This window comes from Ochotona princeps, chromosome 13 (genome assembly GCF_030435755.1).
Source record: "Ochotona princeps isolate mOchPri1 chromosome 13, mOchPri1.hap1, whole genome shotgun sequence".
Lineage (NCBI taxonomy): Eukaryota > Metazoa > Chordata > Mammalia > Lagomorpha > Ochotonidae > Ochotona > Ochotona princeps.
In genome coordinates, this window is record NC_080844.1 from 51109039 (window position 1) to 51132990 (window position 23952).

General features: G+C 42.1%; 1 protein-coding gene across 5 annotated transcripts in view; it reads right to left on the minus strand.

Annotated features, from left to right (window-relative positions):
• The window catches only part of SORCS1 (sortilin related VPS10 domain containing receptor 1), a 488198-nt gene that overhangs the window by 154653 nt on the left and 309593 nt on the right, over positions 1-23952 (minus strand). For all 5 annotated transcript variants that reach the window (XM_058671339.1, XM_004579869.3, XM_004579866.2 and 2 more), the window contains exon 5: positions 11149-11222. In XM_058671339.1, the coding sequence (XP_058527322.1) occupies positions 11149-11222 (74 nt within the window). The remainder of the gene's footprint in view (positions 1-11148; positions 11223-23952) is intronic.

Genomic DNA, 23952 nt, shown 5'->3' on the forward strand with positions numbered 1-23952 from the left:
ATAAACCCTCATATGTCATATTGGTATTCAAAGATTAAACATGTTCTGGCATACATTAGGTAATATCATTGTTAAAATTAAAAGGACAGTTTATCTTCAGGTGGAATTAACTATAAAACCATAAAATAAGAAGTGTAGACAGGTCTATAGACCAATTAGTGCTTAGAATTATTCACCCGACCTGTTGAAATTTAATGAATGGAATCAGAGACACAGATTGGTCGGAAGGATTGCACTGACATCCAGGCTTGTAAGAAGCTGTTAGGTTCTTAGTTTTTTTCCATGTTATTTTATTAATAAAGAAGAATGGAGGAAACACTTGATTAGGGAAACATGAAATCCCCCAGGCAGCAGGAGGTTACGGAGACGGACAGGGAAGCGCCTGCATTACTTTCAGTAGAAAGAGTTACCAACTCACCGTAACGCATGGGCGAAGGAAAGAAGAAGCAGATTGGCATACTACCAGGAAGGTAGAGCCAAAGGGACTAGAAAACCTAAAAGTTGAAGAGGCTGGAGGAAAGCAGAGATACGGGAACACAGAAACACAGAGTCCCATTTTTAAACAAGCTGATTCTGAGTAGTTAGCTATTCCAGTGGTACTTCCAGATAAATTTGAAAGTGGGTGATGCTGTTCATTCAGAAATTCTCAGCAGATGATGTCCTGCTATAAGGCTTTGCATAAAGGAAAATTATCTTGGACAAATAAAATACAACCGCCTACTCTCTTCCTAACACATTACCAGAATATCTGGCTATTTTGAAGGAATGCAATTCTTTCCTTCCTTCCCGCCCCCTGCCCTCTATAACATCATCCCCATCAGACACCATCCCATGTCCACTTCTAAGATTGGGGAAATCCCATATTACTGAATCCATGAAAGCAAATTGGGGAAAAAGAAAAGTGGTGCCTCTTGGTATGGACGGCTTAGCAGACTTTACAGTGAGATTTCTGTTGACTGGCTGGTATAAGTGAACAAGGAAAATGAAGTACCATTGTGAATGGGTGTAAATAAAGAGAACTAACCATCAAGCAACATCAAGCTGGCTCATTTCCTACACTTGGCTCACCAGGACTATTCAACCAAGCTTAGAAAACAAATGTTAGCATGGTAGTGATACTTATCAGAAACAGAAAAAGAGATTATTTTACTTACTTTCTGGGCTATTTCTTGTGCATTTATCAAAAGTGTATGGAATCTCATCTCTTACATAAGACTCAACATCTAAAGTTACAGGAAAACGAGGCAGATTTGAGAAAAACTGTGGTTGCAATGACTGGCTATAAGGTCATTGGATATGAGCTAATATGAAATGTGTTCCAAAACAGGATTTCCTTCTAAATAAATAACACAAGCCTAATTTTCCTGATATGAATCTCAGGGATGGTTGTGAAGCTGAACTGAAGAGAATAACAATAACATAACACAGTGCATAATTAACACAGGCTCTTATTTATACTTGCTTTTTAAAAGCCCCATCATGTCACCTACCAATGCATAAGATCAAGCAAAATTAAACCTGTTTAGAATTTTAAATTATTTATTTACACCTTTTGTTTCCAAACTGAAAACAGAGTTAAAACACTGACTGATAATGGGCACCTCTTCTTACTGCTTTCCCATTATGCTTTTCTCTTCCTTTGGTCAGAGCATTTCAGCCATTGCTGCAGCATCATGGTTGTTTACATATTGTCCTTGTAGTTCACTAAAGCTGATTACCCCATGTCTACCCGGGGGGGTGAGCTCCACAAGATTTAATTCAGGGCCTGGCACAGCAGAATAGTAGGTTAAGTCGGGGCTGCTCCACTTCCAACCCAGCTCCCTGATAACACACCCGGGAAAGCAGGAAAAGAATACCCGAGTACTTGGGCCCCTAAACATACAAAGGAAACTGGGAAAAAGTTAAAAGCTCCTGACTTTGAATCAGCTAACTCTAGGCACTGCAGCCATTTAGAGAGTGAACCAGCAGATGGAAGATCCTTCTATTGCTCCTTCTCTCTCTTTTAAATAAAAATAAGTAAATCTTTTCTAAAAATGTAGTTCGAAGAGCATTGGTGGAACACAGAAGAACACATTTTCTTTCCAACTGCAGTGAATCTGGCAAGATGTGAGCCACAGGAGGACAGACTCTGAGAGCGAAGTTAGCACAGGGCAGAGGGAACCCACGTGATCTGGAGACATTCGGATCTTGTGCATTTCAGAAGCCCCTGGATCCGGTGGTGTCTAGATAACCTTAAATTTCTGACTTTCAGATCTATGACACAACAGGTTTTCTCATGTTTTTAATCCTTAAACAGGCTGAATTTATCTATTCCATGTCTTGATAAATTCTTGATCAACAAACTACACCTGCCCCTTTGTATTCCTGGGTCATTGATTCCAGGGCCTCACGGCTACTGAAAACTTTACATGCTGAAGTTTCTCATTTAATACAGCAAAGTATTTGCAGTTAAAACTGCACACATCTTTCCTAAACAGTTCAAATAGGGATTAGGTATTTATAAATACAATGCAAATGCAATAAAAAATAAATGTCACACTGTATTCTTGAAGGAATGACAATGAAAAAAAATATATATATGCTCAGTACTGACTCAATTTTTCCAGACACTTTTGATCCAAGGTTGCCAGGATCTACTAATGTTCAATGCTGTCCTTCACATCATTGATTTCAATGCTGACTAAAGTAATACATGTAGAATACTCAGTGCAGGCCTTGGCACACACTAAAAGTGCCCACATGTTTGTTGACAAACATGTAGAATAGGGTTCCATTCACACTGACTGGTATTGAACTGTGGTTAAGAATGAGCATATGTGAACATCCTCAAACATGCTGAATATAGAGTTACAAGCATTCATTATGATTTTTAAAAAAAATTTTTAAAGCACTATGTTGTTATTTGGAAGGCAGATTGACAGAAAGAGAAAAAGAGACAGAGAAAGTGGCTCACTCTCCTGGATGGCTGCAATGTCCAAGGTGGGACAAGCTGAAGCCAAGAGTTAAGAATTCCATCTGGATGTCCCCAGAGCAGGGCAAAGGCACTTAGGCTATCTGATGCTAATTTTCCAGGCGTATTAGGAGGGAATTAGTACCTGGGATTTGCACTGCTGCTCCCATTTTAGCATGCCCACATTACAGGAGATTTAATCTGTTGCACCTCAATAACAGCCCCAGCAAAAATTTCTTTATCACTTTGATATACAACACAGCCTGTCATCTAACCCTTGAAAAAAAAGCTGGCATTGCAAAATAACAAAGGTGCCTTGTTGGTTCAACTCCTAAATTTGGCATGTGTGAATTATAAAAATATATAACCACCATTCAGCCCTCCTTGTCTCCATCCAACTTTGAGGATGTAAAAACATTCATCAATAAGTTTAGCCTGAAATCTATTTTTAATGACATGAAACATTCCCTAGATTGCCTTGTCTTTTCCATACTTAACAGCTTGTGGAATAGTCTATAATAAGAACTGCTTTGTATTGCCTTATCTTAAACTTGATTCAGATTCCAATAACCTGCCACCTTTAACCTCTAACACAAAATTTGGCTTTTGACAGGAGCCACATTCATTCCAGGTATTTGGGTACCACTAACCCTTCAATTCCACATTTTCCTTCAGGGTCAAACAATACTGTGGATTTTAGTTACTGGGAACTTGGATATGCTCCTGCCTCCAAGTCCCTAACTGGTCTAGCCCCTAACTGCTGTGGACATCTGGGGAGTATACTATTAGAATGAAGCTTTCCCTGTCTGTCTGGTTCTCTTGCTATTCAAAATTTTTTTTTAAAAAAATGATGTTTAAAAACCTGGTTATTACATATTATGTCATGTTAAGTAGCTACATCAGTTTTTCATCTCACAAAATAACTCTGACTTCAATGTCTCAGGAGGCTCAAAACAGGATTGATAGTGTGCAGACCACTGTAGTTACTCAGCAAATACACATCCCCTGATAGAATTTTACTTAGTTGAAACTCAGCTTTCCCACCTTATTTTATTCCTTAATGAGAATTCATCCTCCTTTCTTACAACAGCAAAATATTTTTTTCCCGTTTCTCTGTAGAAATCACATCTCCAACCCCAAAACCCCAGAGTTTGTGTCAATCCCGCTTGGTACCTCAGTTCACAGGGTCAGTATGTGTCTGACTTACAGGAGTCATATGTCCCCTGAGGAGCCAAGCCAAGCTAGGCCATTCAGTTCCTAGAAACAGAGAAGGAGGGCCTGGCATTGTGGCCTGGCAGCTAAAGTCCTCGCCTTGAACGTGCCAAGATCCCATATGGGCGCCGGTTCTAATCCCAGCAGCTCCACTTCCCATCCAGCTCCCTGCTTGTGGCCTGGGAAGGCAGTCGAGGATGGGGACCTTGCGCCCGCATGGGAGACCTGGAAGAGCTCTTGGCTCCTGGCTTCAGATTGGCTCAGCTCCGGCCGTTGCGGTCACTTGGGGAGTGAATCATCGGACGGAAGATCTTCCTCTCTGTCTCTCCTCTCTGTATATTTGCCTTTCCAATAAAAATAAATAAATCTTAAAAAAAAAAAAAAGAAACAGAGAAGCAGAAACACTGGCTAGATGGGATTTTCCAGCCTAAAGCTCAGGATGTTCATCATGGCATAGAACAGGTGAAGCCAAGTGAGAAGTAAGGCAACAAAGGGAAAGCAAAAGCAGTGCAGATACAAGGCCCCTCATTCATTTTTTTTTTAAGATTTACTTATTTCATTACAAAGTCAGATATACAGAGAGGAGGAGAGACAGAGAGGAAGATCTTCCGTCCGATGATTCACTCCACAAGTGAGTGCAACGGGCCAATGCGCGCCGATCTGAAGCCGGGAACCTGGAACCTCTTCCGGGTCTCCCACGCGGGTGCAGGGTCCCAAGGCTTTGGGCCGTCCTCGACTGCTTTCCCAGGCCACAAGCAGGGAGCTGGATGGGAAGTGGAGCTTCCGGGATTAGAACCGGCGCCCATATGGGATCCCGGGGCGCGTTCAAGGCGAGGACTTTAGCTGCTAGGCCATGCTGCAGGGCCCCAAAGCCCCTCATTCTTAATAAAAATTACTCTTATTAGTTACTGAGCACTTAGTACAAGTATTAGGTACCTGGCACGTAACCCATTTACAAGAAGCATAGTAAAGTACACATTAATTAGTTTACAGTGGAGGAAACTGAGGCACACAGAAGTTACGTAAATTCTTTCATGATTTCATATGTAGTCAATGGTATCTGTGGAAATTAGACTCAGGAGCTCTAGCCCCTTGGCCTCTAGACTTCACAGCTTCTCCAAAGCAGACAGAACAAAACTTTGGTTTCTGCTAAATAAAAAGGCCACCTGTTCTACTAACGGTAATATTGTTCTAGGATGTGTCTTATATGATCTCCTATGTATGTAAATCAGCAATCTGAATTCCTTGGAAGAAAATCCTTACTTCTTGTAATTCTGATAATATTAACAGAACTAAATGGGAAAAATAATAAGTAGTTATATTCCATAATTAGTTTACAATTGCCACTGATTGCTTTCAGGGTTAGTTTGGCTGTCACCACTCAAAAGAAAGCAAGTGTACTAAGTGACCAGGAAAATGCAGGAGTTAATTTGTACCTTTTCTCCATGGAAAATCCTCTTTTTACTCAAGGTCACTTTACAATTGAATTTGACTAAAAACAAAATAAAGCAAATCTCTAAGTCCCATCTGCATCCCCATAGCCAGGCTCCAAGCACAGACGATTTAAGAGGGGATTCTTTTAATTAATTATGCTGAAGAAGCCTCGACAGCCTCTTAGTGCCTATGTAGGTTGAAGCAGGGTCGTTCTAGAGGTGAATCTAATAATCATTGTTCTGATTTAACAACTTCCTAGCCAGTTGAAATAAATTCTTCATAGCTAGAAAGAACATGTCGTACAAGCAGGGACCGAAATAGTTTCAACAGCATCCATGGAACTAAGCCATTTATATGGCTTTGTCCCTTCTCTAGAAATAAAACAAGCAAGCTTGAAGAACGCACAGAGGCCTTTTGCCCAGCCTAAGTGGAAAGACTGGCAGGCAGGCACTGTGGCCACAAGAGCCTTGGGATTTCACCTCTCATTGACCAGAGCTGCCAGGATTTCCAGGGTTCAGCAGCACAAGCCCAGGAAACAAGGCCACTGACTTTGAAGCTAACCACCATTTCAATGCAGCTGTGTGGCATTGCCAAAACTATTTAATATCCCTGTGCCATAGAGTTCCCAACCCAATAATGACAATCACAGAAAGCTTACTTCAGAAGAGCTCCATGGAGAAATACCCTACAATTGAATAGTGTTCCTCACACTGTTAGGGCCTGAATGCAGAAGATGTTTCTCCCAGCCCCAAGAGACAAATAGAGGATGTTTTTTTATTTTATGTAACAGAGAGATTAATTAAAATTGATATACAACAATGTATCTGATTTTGAAACATGATAATTTCGAGACATTGGGTTGCAAGGACGCTGTTAATTAAGTTTTCAGATAGAAAGGAATAGATCACAATGACAGTAATTATTACTGGTTGAAGCAGGGATGAGGTCAGTTCACCTTGTAATTGTGTCACATGAAAACAGGAGGTTGGGGACCTAGAAAACACTGTGAATCATGTTTCTTTTACTGAGAAACAATTTCATGTAAATTCTTCCTTGTCCCTCTTTAGCCAATGTCTGTCTGTCTTTGAACCGCTAGGAATAAGATGTTGTACACTCCATGAATTACTATCTTTTATCTTCCGTCTAGTGCTAGGTGCCATGGCAGGGAATTACAGTCATTTGGCACCAGGAATTGAGGCAAGTTTTGCCTCCCACAACTTTCTCATTGGCAAAGGATCAAGTCTATTTCCAAGATAAAGTAAGAGGTCTATGTAGGAGAACTTCATTTATTGATTTTCCAAAACCTTTCTATGCACTTACAGCACACAGAAAACAATTGAAAAAAACTTTTTGCTCCTTTTCTTCCCAAAACTAGCTTGATAATCTTTACAGAGAAAACACTAAAGACAAAGATGTCTCTTAAGCACAAAACATAATGATTAAGAAAGTGGAAAGAGTGCTGACCACAGAAGCAAGAGTGAGGCAGAGCCAGGGGTGAATTCCTAGAGACTGGGAACCTCAATTTGGATTTTAAACGTCTTCCACTGAGCAGGCGCAGGAGAGGAGTGGATGGGCTTCTACATATGGTTCTTCACTTACCAAAGCTCATTATGATAAGGGAAATCGACATCACTCCACACAGAAGTCTCAATGTGTTATCTTAGAGCGTGTTTGTTTGCAAATGGCTTACCTTTACTTTTTCAGGCACTTTTACTAGCTTTTCAAGAGATTTCTCTAATACAGTTCTCTGGCTTTTAACTCCCACGGGGGTTTTAGGGTAATGTTTAAAAATGAGAGAGATAAAACACATTGCTCTTAGAAGTTCATGTAAAAGTACGAGGCGGGAAGCTATTATGCAGCTTGGAGATCTGTTCTGCATCTAAGATACGGGGAGTTTTAAAAGAGAGATGCCTTAAAAGAAAACAAAATATTTCTCTGTTTGGGCCCAGTGCAATAGCCTATGGCTAACTCCTTGCCTTGCATGTGCTGGAGATCCCAGATGGGTCCTAGTTCAAGTCCTGGCTATATCACTTCCCATCCAGCTTCCTGATGTGGCCTGGAAAAACAGTTGAGGACAGCCCAAAGCCTTGAGACCCTGCACCCATGCGGGAGACCCAGAAAAAACTCCTGGCTCCTAGCTTTGGATTGGCTCAGCTCTGGCCATCACAGTCACTTGGGGAGTGAACCAGCAGATGGAAGATCTTTTTCTCTGTCTTGCTCTCTATATATCCTTCTTTTCAAAAAAAAAAAAAAAAAAAATCTTAAAAAGTAACACAGTGACACAGACAGGAAAAAACAGATCACCTATCTATAGGCCTACTCCCCAGTGTTCACAACGGGAAGAGCTGGGCCAGACTGAAGTCAAGAGGTAAGAACCCCACTGTGGTATCCCATTGGGCAGCAGGAACTCATATGATTGGGTCACCTTGCATTGCCTTCCCAGGCACAGTAAAATGAAGGAAGTGGAGACTTAACCCACCACGCCACAACAGCATCCATAGGGGAGATACTTAAATCATTTGAGATACAAAAGTTCATTAGCTTCCCAAAGGTCACTACCCTGATCATTTTGATGACCTACATAAATGAAATGTGAACTATTATCTCTGCTAGCTTCCAGCAGCAACACTTTGGAAACAGCCAAAGTGTCTTGTCCATGGGCCGTTTAGATAAATTACAGCCAGGTAAAATCAAATCTTTTGTCACAGATTATGAGGTAAATTCAAAAGGTATGGATAAGTAATATCAAAATTACAACAGAATGTTCCATAATTTATCCTTTTCTTTCATGCTTATCTATTTTGATTGACCTGAAAGGCAAAGTTACAGAAAAAGAGGGAGGAAGGCAGACAGAGAGAGAGAGAGAGAGAGAGAGAGAGAGAGAGAGTGCATTTCTCTATGCTGGTTCACTCCCACTCTCTATAAGGTGAGAACACAGCCAGAGCTTTGCCACACCAGGAGCTCCTATCTCAGTCTAGTTCTCCCTCATGAATGGCAGGGGCTCAAGCCCTTGAGCTGTCCTCTGCTGCCTCCCAAGTAATTTAGCACAGGGCTGGATCAAGCACATGGTAGCTGGACTCACACTGGCTTTCACATACGCGATGTTGTCGTCCCAAGTGGCTGCTTAACATGCCGTGTTGCGATGCTGACCTCCCACACAGTTTTCTTTTCTTACAGATTCACTTACTTAAGTTTGAAAGGCACAGTAACAGAGAGAGAGAGAAGAGGGTGAGATTTTCCACTGGCTGGCTTATTCCCCAAATTAACCGCAATGGCTGGAGCTGGGCCAGTCCAAAGCCAGGAGCTGAGGGTTCCTCTGAGTCTACCATGTGGGTGCAAGGGTCAAAGGTCTTGGGCCATCTTCCATTGCTTTCTCAGGCAGATACGCAGGGAGCTGGATCAGTGCGGCTGACAGACAGGACTCCAACCAGTGCCAAACGGGATGCAGGCACTGTGGGCAGAGGCTTATCTATTACAGCATAGTGGCAACTCCATTCTTGTCAAATTATAAGCCTTTGGAAACTGGAAAACTAAAATCAACTTTATGTCAGTTGCCTTCTTTTCTATTTTAGCTACCTATTTCCATCAACAAAGGCCATATCTCAAGTTTAATTAGGAGTTTGGGTTGAGGTACTTTAAGAAAAAACATTCCCCCATGCCTACATTTTTATATCTTTGTCTCTCCTCTCTTCATTCCTCCTTTCTCCTTCCTTCTCCTATTAAGGGGTATTCAAACAATTCATCAAAATGGATACAATGACAAAACTACATACAGATTTCAAAACCTTTTAGAGTAAACTAAATTTGCATTTCAATTCCATTTTTCATGAACTTCTGAATTAACTTCATAAATAGTTTTATTTATTTTAATGTTTATCCCCATTTTATATGCTTCAAGTGTGATGATATACAGTTATTTAAAAAATGTTGATATGGACCTGGCATGGTAGCCTGGTGGGCTAAAGTCCTCGTATTGCATCTGTAGGAATCCCATATGGGCACTGATTCATGTCCTGGCTGCTCTACTTCCTTTCCAGCTCCCTGCCAGTGGTCTGGGAAATAGCAGAAGATGGCCCAGAGCCTTGGGACCCTGCACCCATGTGGGAGACCCAGAGGAGGTCCCTGACTCCCGGCTTCAGGTTGGCTCAGCTCCATTTGTTTCAACCACTTGGGGAATAAATCAGTGGACAAAACATCTTTCTCTCTGCATCTCCTTTACTCTGTATATCTGCCTTTCCAATAAAAATAAATCTTTTTGTTTAAATGATGATATATAGTCTTAAAATTTCATGGACAATTAAAGAATATCTTTGTATACAAATTTCTAAAAATAATATTTTAATTAGCTTGAACACAGAGGTAGATACAAAAGATACACAGACATGCAGAGAGAGAAAGAGAGGAGAGACGAAGAAAGATGTGTCATCTGTGCGTTCCTTCCCCAAATGCCTGCGATGTCTGAACTGGGCTGGCTCAGAGCTGGCAAAGCTGAAGGCAGGATGCAATCCAGGCATACAAACAGCTGCGCCATTACCTGCTACCTGCTTGGACTTAAAGCTGGTACTCCTGTAAGGAACGTTCATGTCCTAACTGGCACCTGAACCACAAGGCCAAACACCAGCCCCGTTGCTTTGGTAGAAAAAAAAAATTATACTTTCTTACAATTTTTTCCTCATATTCATTTTCAGAGTTCATTAAGCACCAATCACATGAAAAACCAATGAAGTTTCCTCAGTAAAACAACACATAGAACAGAATAACTCGCATTTATGTAAATATAAATATATAAAAATATATAGTATGGATGGAGTATTTGTGTCCTGCCAACTCCATATATAAAGTTAGGCGAAGGTGAGACCTCTGAGATGTAAATAGGGCTAAATGCTGTTAGAGGGGGGAAGTCTCCACACTGCTACTGGTGCACCTGTAAGAACTGCAAAAGTCACAAGAAATCTCTCTCCTCCCTCCATGAGAGAAGAAAGTTGTCACTTACAACCCAGGAGGTGGGTCCTCACACACACATACACAAACACACACGTGCGCACACAGACACACGCACGCACACACACACACACAGTTCCACTGAGTGAAAATAAAGAATACTGGTTGTGCTCCACATGACAACATGATCTGAAATCAGGATGGGCAGGTGTGGGGTGGGGGGAGGATGGACTATGTTTACAGTAAATACGACCAAGTTCTCTAAACTGAAAACCTTTGTTTGGAGATGTGGTAAATGTGTATCAGATGCCTTCAAGAATAAAAATCAGTGTTAATTTTTGTTTTTTGAAAAAACAACTCTCTTGAACTTCCCTTAAACATAACAAATCAACACATATAAAAGCCCGACTGTCCACTCTGCCCAATGATCCACACTGGAGGTGTTACAGAATCCGTGCTGCAACTTTAAACACTCCTTAACAGGGTTACTTCTCCAGTGTCCCATCCCGACTGCTGGGAGGCGGCGTGTGAGCAAGAGCAGGGGACAAGGAGCTGCCAGTGTCCTCCCTCACGTGACATCTTCTTGTGCCCTGAGAAAAGGTGAGACTTACCAGTAAAACCTGTTGGGTACAACTCCTTCCTGGATAAGCTGCCATCTTCTCCCAAATTCAGCAGAGCTGTACAACTACAAAGAAGAGAAAGTTCTCAGAACCTGGGAACACTAAATGCACAGAATCGTTTCTCTGCATCAGTCATAATGATACCACTCACTGAACGCCAGTCATTTCCCAGGAGAAAACCCCGCAAACATCATCTCTGTCCTCCACACAAATTCTGCAAGGTGGATAGTCATATTCTCATTGTACGGTTGAGGAGGCTGAGGTGTACAAGGACTTGTTGAAAAATCACATGCCATATCAGACTAGAATTCATGAACTGGAATTCATGCCCTGTGCTCCGGGTAATAAAGTTTGCTGTGCAACTTAGCCCAGCACTTGCAGAGAATTGTGGGGAAGGTTAGGAGCAAAACCTGGGTCTGGCTCTGCAAAAATCACTGCCTTTAACATGAGTCTGCTGAACACAATGAAAAATGCACAGGACAGCTAGCAACAAAGCCGTGCAGAAGGCTCAGGACTCAGTGAGGGATGCTTCAGGGTGTGGAGGACCAGCTGGGACCTGAACAAAGGGCAGTATGCAAACGCACAAAGCTGACGAGGTAAGCAGGGCCAAGATCTGAACAGTCTGGCTTATCAAGACAAGGTTGGATGCCCATGAAGAAGACAATTTGGAAAGGGCTTGAAACAGTAAGAAAAGTGATTCCACAGCCAATGACCAGCCGAGGCTGCTCTCTGTTACAGCAAGCTGAACAACTTCAGGTTATGAAATCTACGTCTACCCCAACTCAGTTCTTAGTATACTTCAAGTACTTTGCATGTATGATTTCATGTAAGCTTTGTGCCATCCCTGAGATACAGCTGTTATGGTCATTTAGCAGATGATCACACAGCTGGTAAGATTTCAAACTCACCTGTTACACGGTTTCCCTTCTCCCTAAGGTCACACACAATCCCTGTTGATGACAGTCCACATGCTGAACCCATGTCTTGTTTTTCTCTTCTGTCCTATTCACCTCTCCTCTTCATCCCTACTGTCTTTGCTAATGGCCATCTCCCCAGGACACTCTGCTGCCTCCAAGAGTACCCGGAGAGTGCAGTCCAGAGAACTGATCCAGGCACTCTGGTTCCCAACATAGGTTTGCATTCTGATTTGAGAAACACCAAATCCTCTCTATCCGTCATCTATCCTTCAACATTCCACCACCGCAGCTGCCAACTCCCACAGTGTGGATGGATGGTGAGTCACACTGCATTGAGTGCCATGATTGCTCGGTCTTCCCCTCAACAGGCAGTGGCGAATCAAAGGTCTTACCAAATGACTCACTAAATTGCAGATCCACCAGGCATGATTAGGGAAGAATTCAACTCAAGGGAGCATTTACTGACACTTGAGAGAACTTGCTGTGACATTGTGTCCTTTTTATCAAAATAACAACAAAAACTCACACAAATAAAATATCCATTTACTAAAGCTTGCAGTTTAGTTGGCTGTAACTGCACGGTATTTGAGCATCCCACCCAAGGAGAAACAATTGATTCTCTTTCTAAAATTTAAAAAATTATTTTTCCTTAACCAACCTGCCTGAGGGAGGAAGGTATCCTGGGTGCATTTCATGTTGGTTATAGTAGAAGAGTGCGGAGGAGAGGAGCAGGGAGAGCAGGGGTAAGGCTCTTAACTGGGAGAGACAGCACGCATACATACACTGCTTCCTGTTTCCAACGCGTCCTGAACACCTTACATTTTAAGATACAGTTTCAAATAACAACAGCAAGCCCCCCAATCTGGGATTTCCATTTCCCTTTGCCCTACTTCTTTATAACTTCAGAACTGTACTTGTTTGTTGTTTTTTTTTTTTTTCAGGGAACAGAGTTCAGTCCACTGTTATATACATGCAAATATCTTCATTCATATATAAAGATCAACACAAATGCAACAGAATGCGGGCAGAAGCATTCTATATGGGAAGGCTGTACTCACAGACACCCCATGAGAATCCTCCATAACTTCTAAGGGCTCACAGTAAACCCAGGGATTGCCATCTGCGCTTCTGTAGAGAATTAATCTCTGTGAGGAGTCCGCTGCGGCTGATTTCTTTGTTCTTTCTGTTCTCCCCCTTTTTCTTTGTAAATTTATCCCCTAGGCTTGGATTCAGAGGCTGCGGCCCAGTCAGGTGTGTCTCCTGCCATTTGTTTATTTCTTCAAAGGACTGCCACGTTATTTGTGAGCGTCTGGAGGCCTCTTGAGCAGTGGGTGTACAAAATAAAACAAGCCTCTCTTCTGTGGCTCAATGCCATCTCTGGACGGGTGCCCTTTGGTCCTGGTGGACAAGCTTTCTCGTTTTCCCACTCACACCCAGGGAGGCGTTCTTTCATAAGCCTACACGATGTTTCTACTCTGGTAGGGGTTGCTTCAGGATGTGCCTGTCTCCATGTGAGTCTTCTTTTTAGAGACAGATCAAGGTTACCTCCTTCATGAACCTGTCCTGACTCCTACAGTTACCTCTGGACTCATCTCCAAAGAACCAGGGCACAGTAACAGATGCTATCAAATTGCAGGCTAATACATACACACATATGTATCTATATTTACATATTTATGAATATATTACAAACTATCAAACTTTAAAACACACTAACAAGAACAGATGCAGATCATATGTCAATATTATTTTAAAAATATTAGTAGCCTATAAATGTTGGTTTGTCTTGGCAGTAAGCAGAATGAGAGAATTTCTTGGTTAATTAAACCATCATATGACATGCCATGTAAATGAATAGCATAAAAATTGAGTGATTAAATTTTATATAAATGAGTTTATTGACAGGACCGTGGTGGAGAAACAGATGGCAGATACTTAGCCTCAAAATGATGTCTTTTGTTCTGTTTTCTAATATACTTGTTATTTACCAGGATAGTTTTATATAGGGGCTCTTCCCTGCCCCTCCTCTTTCTCCCTCCCCATAACCTCCCCCACTACTATTCCCCAAATTATCACAGTAGGATAGTCCCTTATGGACAGTTACAAAATTAACTTTCTGTTATTTAAATGGATCATAACGTGGTAGGTATCAAGGTGGAAAATCTAGTATCATATTATACAGCTGTATTTACAAGATTCAAAATGGGAGCCCCATTTTTCATTTGGGAGGAGAAACACATGATAAAATTAGCCAATCCCAAGAGGACAAATATCATATATTCTCTCAGACAGCCTTTAGGCAAATCACAAAATAAACAGATATAGGCAATCAAGTTTACACACCTACTCTCATAAACAAATGGTATAATGAAGTCTAACATACTGGGAAGTAAAGTCACATACTTAATTTTCTTAGTAACATTCAAAGAGAGCCCTTGTAATAAGGCAAGGCAGAAACTTCTCTCTAGATTAGATAAATCTTAGAATACTCCGCCTGTTTCATCAAAGTGTAAAGCTTTGAGGTGTTAGGAATTCCATATATCTTATCTATAAGTATTTAGAACATGACCAAAAACAACAACAACAACAAAACCCACAGTGCTAATTTTGCACTCTGCAAATCCCCTCATCATGAATCTACCTACCTACTAAGGAATTCAGATTTTTCCAATGATTAGGCAAAGCTAGCTTACCCAACAAGCACTTTTGCTTCCATGGATCTATACCTAGAAGCCTATACCTTTAAAAACGAACTCCACAAGTGTCATGACATTTGAAACTTGCAAGGATTTGCAAGCAGGCCCTTATCCACGCACCTTATATGAAACCTGTCAGGAGATTCTACCTACTACTTCAAACACATTATCTCACAAGATTTTAATTGTCTAGCCTTGTGCTATACCAGGAAAAGAAGAAAGCAACAACTCAGAGCTGTTCCAGTTAATGTGTTAATGAAACCTAGAGTCTGACAGCAAAGTTGGGAATGGTATCAAAGCAGTTACACTCTGACTCCATCTCAATCACTTGAGGAAAGAAGGCTTTTCATGCGCAAAGATCTCACAGTGTTGGCAGCACCTAAATAAAATTTATTTCCCTCCTCACCTGTCTCCAGCTCCGAGCTTTCCTCTGACTATTGGAACACAGAACTGAGAACTAACATTACTACCTGTCACATCAGAGAAAGCAGCGGCAACCCTCTTCAGCCATGCCAAGTCTACAGAAAAAGACGAGGGAGAGAAAGAAAGCGTGTTTGAGCTACATCGGGGAGTTCAGTGTTCAACTCTAAACTTGTTTTTGTTCTGTGAACACTTTCAGACACTAAAGGAATTAAAGAAGCAGAAATTTTTGGAAGAACAGAGCAGGGAAACATTCTGGTTCACTAAGGAGGCAAGACAGAAAATCTTTCCTGTCTAAAATATCTGAGTCCTCCCCTGTCCTAATGAACAGAACTTAATGAGCACAAACCCAACTTTTCTCTGTTTTCAAGATCTATCTGCTGCCTCAGGCCCTGGTCATTATTCATGTCTGGGGCTGTCAACAATTCTTCCTGCTCAACTCCTTGGTTTTTTTGTTTGTTTATTTTTTGTTTTTAAGTCTCTCACAATGGCCTGGTTTCTTGCCATCTGCCTTTGTCTGTTCGGAGAAGAGATAAAGCACACTTAGTTGTGAAAGATGGATTCCAATGGCAGTTTTGTTGCTTGTGTTGAACCTTCAAGCATCTCTGGGGTGCCCTCATCAGGAGGGCCGTGAAGCTGCAATCCGGATGCTGGACACAGAGGAAGGGACAGGTGTCACATTTGGGGTACAAACGAATGTGCTGCACTGGCACTGCCCAGCAGATCAAGACAGGGTGAAAAAAATCAAGGTGTCAGAAATGCTATTTCTTTTCCACCTTTTTTTCCCCAGAAATATTTACTTCTTTATTTGCTTATTTTATTTGAAAGGTAGAGAATCAGAGAGAAAGAGACCTCCCCTCCACTGATTCACTCTCCCAGTACCCTCCACAGCCAACGACACATGAGGCCAAAGGCAAGAACTCCAAAGGATGACACAGATTCAACTCTTATTCCTGCCATCTGTGGGCATGAGCAAGAAGCTGGCATGAAGGCCGACTTGGGAAACGAAGGCACTCCAGTAAGACACGGAGATATCACAGGCATTGAAGTAACTGTGGCACCCAACTTCTAATCGTTCACATGTTGGCTAAACTCCTAAATGAATAGCATCGTTTTTGTTAGGAGATGAGATACTTATTTTCCTTGTGTTGAGGCTCAAGTATGCAACAGTCACTGCTGCTAGAAAGTCTTTTTTGTATTCTTAACTTGGATGAATGCACCCTCTGTTTTCCAATTGTCATCATATATGAGTATCATGATTTTACTTGCAGCTAGGAAACTGATGGGACAACAAGAATTCCATTAAAAACTGGAGCCAGGACAACTTAATTAGAATCTAAGCATTGTGATAATAAGAGCCTCTGGTTGATGGAATCAGGTACAGTGGACCACAAAGCCTCCCACCGTGACTTCCCCAGCCGGGGTGGGCAGGGATGTCCTGGGTCTCCCCCACAAAGGCTCCAGCTGGAGGAGCACTTCCTGCTGTCAGCTCTTTTCAAGGTTGCCTGCTCACTCCTCTTTCCTTCTCTGCCCTTAACGTTTTAGAAGCAGGGGGCCTGCAAAATTGCATTTCTTGAAAAGGCTGACAGAAAGCTCTGCCAGTTCTATTTATTTGCCGCATCCTAATACAGCCCTGGGGATGGCTTCAGTACAAAGCACTCACCTACCTCACGGCTCTCCAGTTCTCACTACCACTCCCGCAATTCTTTTTAGCAAGAAGGAGATGGTGCCTTAAGGACTTAAAATAAATTCCTAATGTTAGGCCTGAGGCATTGGAAACATTACGCTCTTTTCTCTCCTAGCCACAACATGAAGAAAAAGAAATAGTTCAGAGATGCACTCGGTCATCAGAGCCATGTTCTGGGGCTCAGGTTCTAGCACAAAGAAGGGAGCCAGAACTCAGGCTAACAGGAAACCCAACTCTACAATACCTAAAACGACCCCACAAAACTTCACTGAGAGCCAAAGAGTTTTCACCTTGGCTGCCTGAGACTCAGGACAGAGAGGCAAAGTTCCGTAATGAGCATCCCAGACTCTACTCCGTTTACGTACCACAGGAGACGCATCTCTTTCAATGCAGGAGTTAGCTTGTCAGAGGTAGGAGACACAAGCCACAGTAATGTATATATAGTATTTGGTGCAGTGGTAGGCTAGCCTGTTAAGGAAATTCAGAGAATTTTTAAATGCTTTCAAGGTGGGTCTTGGAATACATTAAAATTTTCTTAGTATCAACGAGTATTCCAGGGAAACACAGCAGTCTGAACAAATAAACAGAGCAGCACAGCTCACATTAGTGTTTGGTTTTTCTTTGGCCAAGATCTAGTTTAGCTGTGATGCATGAAAGAAAGTAAAGCAGGAACCACAGCGATACAGGGACCGGGTTGTACGGCTGCAGTCCTACAAAAACCTCTGAGTAAGACTGAATCCAAGTAGCAACAAGGTCAAAAGGCCACAGCACCAAGGCTGAACATTCAGACTTGCTGATGAAGAATGAGCAGAAATGATGACACGTTGCTGGCTTCATCAGTCTCCCCTGTGGCTGGATTTATCAAATCTGTCACTGGCCATTCCTCTGCTGTCACTAGAATCTGTCACTTGTCCCACAGCTGGGCTTCGTACGTTGTGACTTGAGGGATTGGACATATGGAACTAGAGCTGGCTGCAAAAGAAGGGCTAGTATATGATCACAGGCCAGTTTCATAAACAGACAGCCCCCCGGAAAGACAGGTCTAGTGGCACATAGGAAAATGGTAATGCAGAATCTTGGCCTTTTAAGCAAGTGTTGATGGCAGAGAGGAGATTGCAAGTGGGCTAGAACAGACAAATAGCTCACTTGAAAGCCTAAACAGCTACTAGATAGTATAATTGCACTTATTTAAAACTTAATCGCAATGCCTGATTTTTAAATGTGCATTTCTCCTTGTTCTCACAGCCCATTTCTTCCAAATCATTAGGAACAGGTAGATCAAACTGCTCCAGGCAGCAATTGAAAAATAATGATACAATCTACTTAAACATGATATCTAAGTTGAATGCAGGCCTGCCTTGTTTGCATATGATGGCATTTCAGCTCGAGAATTTGTTTTATAAACAAGCATTGGGGTTGACATTTAGCAAGTTCCCTGGTTTCCACTCTAATTGCCAGTTTTGTAGTTGGATACTTAAATTCTTTACATATTCATGAGATTAGAAATCAGCTCTGACACTGAGAAACTTCAAGCACATGGAAATCCTGCCAAACCAGCATGGTATACAATACTCAACATATTTCTTATAAATATCTGAGTGCCTTTCAACTGAATGCAGTGCCTTGGGGAAAGGAGAAGAAATTAGGTAGATATCAGTTTCTAAAGTGTTTATGCCTACGCAGAAATCATTTCAATATTTCAAGGGGGATTGAATTTCAATGAGCCATTTGTCCTTTATCTCAATCTTACCCTTTTGATATTAAGGCACCAGTGAGTCTATTCTAATGCAAATAGAATGGCAGTGAAGACAAATATTTTAATATTTAATGGCTTACAATTACTATAATCGATAATATTCTCTAGGTAAGGCCCATGAGTTCTTCCTTGTACTATGGTTTCTTCTGGCAAATGACAGTAAAGGCATTTAACATTAACTAAAATACCTGGGAGCATCTCCCAAATGGGAAAGACATGGAACACTGGTGGCTTTTGATTAAGTCAGGCTTGTGTTTATTTTCTGCCACCACAAACTAGACCTGCTGGCTCTCAGGTGCCTGGATAACACAAGGGTGCACCTATGTAATGCGTTCTCTGTGCCATGTACTGTGCTAAGTGTTTTCTATATATTTTCTCAGCATCTTCCAATAGTCACAAGAAATATTAATCTTGTCCCTTTACTACAGGACAAACTGCCAGCTCAAGTGACCTAGTGATGGTCACACTGTGGTGAGGTAGGCAGCTAGTTCAGAGTCAACAGCTTGGAAGTCCCTCCCCCTAGCACCCCCCCAGCCACCTAGTTGTTCCATCCTGTCCATCTGTGATGCTTACCTACCATCACCTGAAACCTCAGAGGGGGCGGTATTGTATTCTTGTATAACCACTCCCCTCACAAGCCCCTATAAAGGCCCATGAGAGGGAGGGGTTCTCTCTTGGTCGTGTGCTTCCATGGCTCTAGCACTCTGACTCTTGGCCTCCCCAGTACCTGTTTTGCTCTCTGGCTTCCTGTGGACAGACTCTGAGGACAGGTACCTCTGTGTGTCTGAATTCCTCACCCTCTGTTCACTGTTCGGGCGGGACAGTGAAGATAGCAATGCTAAGATGCTTTGTATCTCTAATTTGTGTACTATTGGGAGTTCCAGGAGAGGTGGGGCCGAGCAGTAGTAGAATGCGGGCAGAGAAGCCAGGGAAAGGTATGCCCAGGTTATTCATTACATGTCTCAGGATAACTTATATTGCTGGGGAAGCTGGGACATAGGTCTTCAGCTTAATGGATGAACATCAGGGTAGTGGTTATTTGTTCCTCTTGCGGCTTCGATTGATTGGATTGCTATATGGATTTGTGACTTGCTATTTCTAGTGGGCCCTGTTATCACCAAGCTGGGTTAATAACGACTATTTAATAAACCTTGGCCTGTTTGGTATGATCTTGCTCACACCCCACAACAACATAGCCAGTGACAGGTTCTGGTGGCATGAAGAGCTGACTCTCTTACCAGCTGACTCTGTTACCCATAATGGTGAGAAACTGCTGTGGCTGAGATGACAAAATGCTGACTTCTATTTCTTAATCAAATAGTCACTATTCCCCAGGGAATGTCCAGCATTCAAAGCAGTCCTGATAAACAAACATTACATCTCTGTGACAACCCAGCCAGAAGTAGAAGTAATGATTATGGGAAAAAGAAAAAAAAATTAGGCTAGATTTTGAAAATATATGTAGTAAAATCCTAGGACTAATAGAGAAACCTTCAAAGTATTTCTTTAAAATTTACTTCTATGCAAGATTCTAAAACCTTGATATTGGCTGTCAAACATATTGAGAGGGACGATCTTCCACTCAATATATGATTTTTCAACTACAAGGCAATCTTCACATATATCAAAAATGTTGCTAATATTTAGAATTTCTATTGATTTGTTCCCCAGGTGGAAAGCGTGTTTTGGTTTTGCATGTAACTCATTCGCATAAAGAAAGGCTGAGTGTATGATCAAAAGGCAAGATTTCCTTTTTTTACCATGAACCATGATTCCTGAAATCTACAGACTAGAAACAAACATTTCTTACGTGACATTACTTGAACTGTTGTTTCTTTGAATTCCAAAATAAGTGACAGTCTACACATACAAATAATCTAGAGCTGCCATTAAGGAAAGGGTAGTTCGTCAAACTATCTTGAAGGTTTTCTTCCCCCAACATTTGGTCGTTTGTGGGCCCAGCGCAGTAGTCTAGTGACTAAAAGTCCTCGCCTTGCAAGTGCCAGGATCACATATGGGCACTGGTTTTAAACTCAACTGCTTCACTTCCCATCCAGCACTCTGCCTGTGGCCTGGAAAAGCAGTAGAAGATGGCCTGAAGCCTTGGGACCCAGCACTCATGTGGGAGATCAAGAAGAAGCTCCTGGCTCCTGGCTTTGAATTGGCTCAGCTCCAGCTATTGCAGCCACCTGAGGAGTGAACCAGCAGATGAAAGATTTTTGTCTCTCCTTGTCTCTATAAATCTTTCCAATAAAAACAAATATAATTAAAAAAAAATAAAAAATAACTGGTCATTTGTTTATATTTATAGTTTTTAGAAAATGCTTATTTGTATCTGAAGGCAGAGTTGTAGAAAGAAGGAGAAAGAGATAAAGAGAGAGAGAGAGAATGGTCTTCCACCTGCTGGTTAATTCCCTAAATGGCTGCAATAGCCACAGCTGAGCCAATCCAATCCAAACCAGGAAGCGGAAGCCTTCTGCAAGTCTCCCAAATAGGTGTGGGGGCACAAGGACCTGAACCATCCTCTACTGCCCTCGCAGGCCATAAGTGGGAAGCAGGAGCAGAAATGGAGCTGCCAAAACATGAACGGGCCTTCATACGGGATGCAAGTGCCGAAGGCAGAGGATTAGCCTGCGACCCCATGGAGCCAGCCCTATAGGGATACTTTTTAAATTAAATCTCCTATTAAGTAAAATGAATAGAGTTATGAAATAAAGGAAAACTGGGTGATGGGAACAGTGTGATAAACAAGCAAAATTTTAGAGTGAAACCAAAGCAACTTAAGCCATGCTCTTCACTACATTTTTTGAGTTAAATGTAAACACTAAAAATAAGAAAACATCAAATTACATACAACGCATTATTTTTTCTCAAAAAAAAAAAAAAGTACAAGTTAGGTGACTATGGCCCGGCCCTCCCTCCCCTCTCTGGGCGAAGTCCAGGAACCTCTCTCCTCACTTCTAAATGAACACACCTGCTCCTCAATTTCCCACAGCCCAGCCCAAACCCTGCTTCATCAGTTACACTCCTGGCCTGTGTGTGTGGGAACCTAGGTCAGGGCTAGATGGTTTTGGATGCTGGGAAGCAAGCAGCACAATGCACAGGGCTGGACTCACAGCGGGTGGCAGTAGCTTTTCTCTAGGGTTCCCCAAGCAGAGGTCTGAGTAACTTGAGAAAGGAGGGCCAGGGCCTTTTCCTCGGGAGCCCCTGAGGAGCGCGGGTGGGGCCAGTGTTCACTGTGTTCCACAGTGCTGTGCTCTGCTTCTGACAAATCCAAGCCTGCAGACCCTAACAGAGACAGTGCCCTGGCAAGGTCTGCCAGCCTGAGGCATACACAGAATCTTAACATTTCTCCTACTTCTTTTTTTTCTTACAGTCACATCTGCTCTTTGTTTTCCCTCATTTCAAATGTTTCCTAACACATCATGTTTAGTGAGGTGTTTAAGACAGACTGAGAGATGCCGTTGGAGGCGATGTTTTATAGCACAGTTTGTACACTAGTTTATTGCCAAATTAAAATAAAGATGTAAGCTGGCAGACTCGGCCTGCTTGCTGCTAAGCCTTCCTCTGGTGGCTTGCTGAAGCAAGGCAGCAGGGGAAAGTTGCAGAAAAGCAAAGGACTGTAATCCTCGCGCTCCTATGCGCTCAGTCTCCAAGTACAACCAAACAACAATGGGAAAACTGCACATGGAATGTTCTGTCTATTCCTTAAATCACAGAAATAAAATAAAGGAGACCAAAAGGTTGGTGCTTCTGTTGTAACACTTGTAGGACTCTCCATATTGTCCGTAGTGATTCACTATTCCTAAATGTGTAAGAGTTGGGATTGCACAAGACTAGGACAGTGAAAATTAGACGGGTGAACAGGTAGTTAAAGTGAGGTCCTCACTAGAAGAGGGTGATTCCCATTAAAATTATCCAAAATGCTTGCTTCTGCACCAGAAGCTGCCTCTAGAAATACAAAGTGCCAATCCCACTTTTACTTTTATCAGAATAGCAAGGAGGGAGTGATTCCACTCTTATGAGTTTTTAGCTTATCTTGACAATGGAAAGAAGTTACCAATCACACCTTTCTGATGGTTTTTTGAGGAAGCTAGACAGGATTACAATTCTTTGCATTTCGTCCCCACCCTCTAACTGACTGCTAGCAGCTGGTGTGTTATTCCCTCCATGGTCTACAATCCCTTCAACCCCCTAAAAAATTGTGCTTAAGGACTTCACAGCAACCGGATTTTCAGATTTTTTTTTCCCTTTCAGAACGCCTCTTTGCTGTGGCAGCAGGAGGTTTGTGACCTTGATAAATTTCGCTTTGCTCACTCGTCTGTCTCTAAAGAAATTCTCCTTTAACAGGATACTATACTTCAGGTCGCTTCCCCCTCCATCCATTGAAAACCAACATTTCATAATGTGCATGATGTTAACTTTACTGAGAATTTTGGAGGTTCCTAAAGGCCCACTCTTTTACACTCTTTTCTTTTCTTTTAATTTTTAAAAATATTTTCAATTTATTTTTATTAGGAAGGCAGATATATAAAGACAAAAGGATACAGAGAGAAAGATCTTGCATCCACTGGTTCACTCCCCAAGTGACCGCAATGGTCGGAGCTGAGACGATCTGAAGCCAGGAGTCAAGAGACTCTGCAAGGTCTCCCATGCAGGTGTAGGGTCCCAAGGTTTTGGGCTGTGGGTAATCCTCTACTGCTTTCCTAGGCCATAAGCATGGAACTGGATGGGAATCAGAGCAGCTGGGACACAAACCAATGCTTATATGGGATCCCAGCACGCATAAAGTGAGGATTTAGCCAGTAGGCCAACACACTGGGTCCATTCTCATACACATTTTCAAAGACCAAGAAGTTCAGCTCTTATTTCCACATTGGATAAGTCTGACAACAGGGTTTCCCAAGTGAACAGAGTGAGACAACCCGAGACCACTAAAATTTTGGTCACACCTTCAAGTGGGTGACACAATGGCCCAGCCTTTCCCAATTGGTTAAGAGATCACCAATGGGGAACATCTTCCCTTCAGGTTCCCACTCACACAAGGAGGGTTTGAGGAACACTTAAAATCCCAAGACCTTTCCAAAACACCTTTGGTGTGTCTCTCTCTCCTTTTAAGAGACAAGCTCCAAGTTCTTTCCTGGGAGGTGCTTTCCCCTCTCCTCTTCTTTCCATGTTCAACTGGTCACCCTGTAAGCAAAACTTTTCTGCCTGCAACCAATTTCCTGCTTTTTAGTTCTATACTAAGCTGAGGAAGGAACCCACTGAACTTTTCTGGTAACATGGAGTACTTTTTTTTTTGCAAACATCAGTATGAAA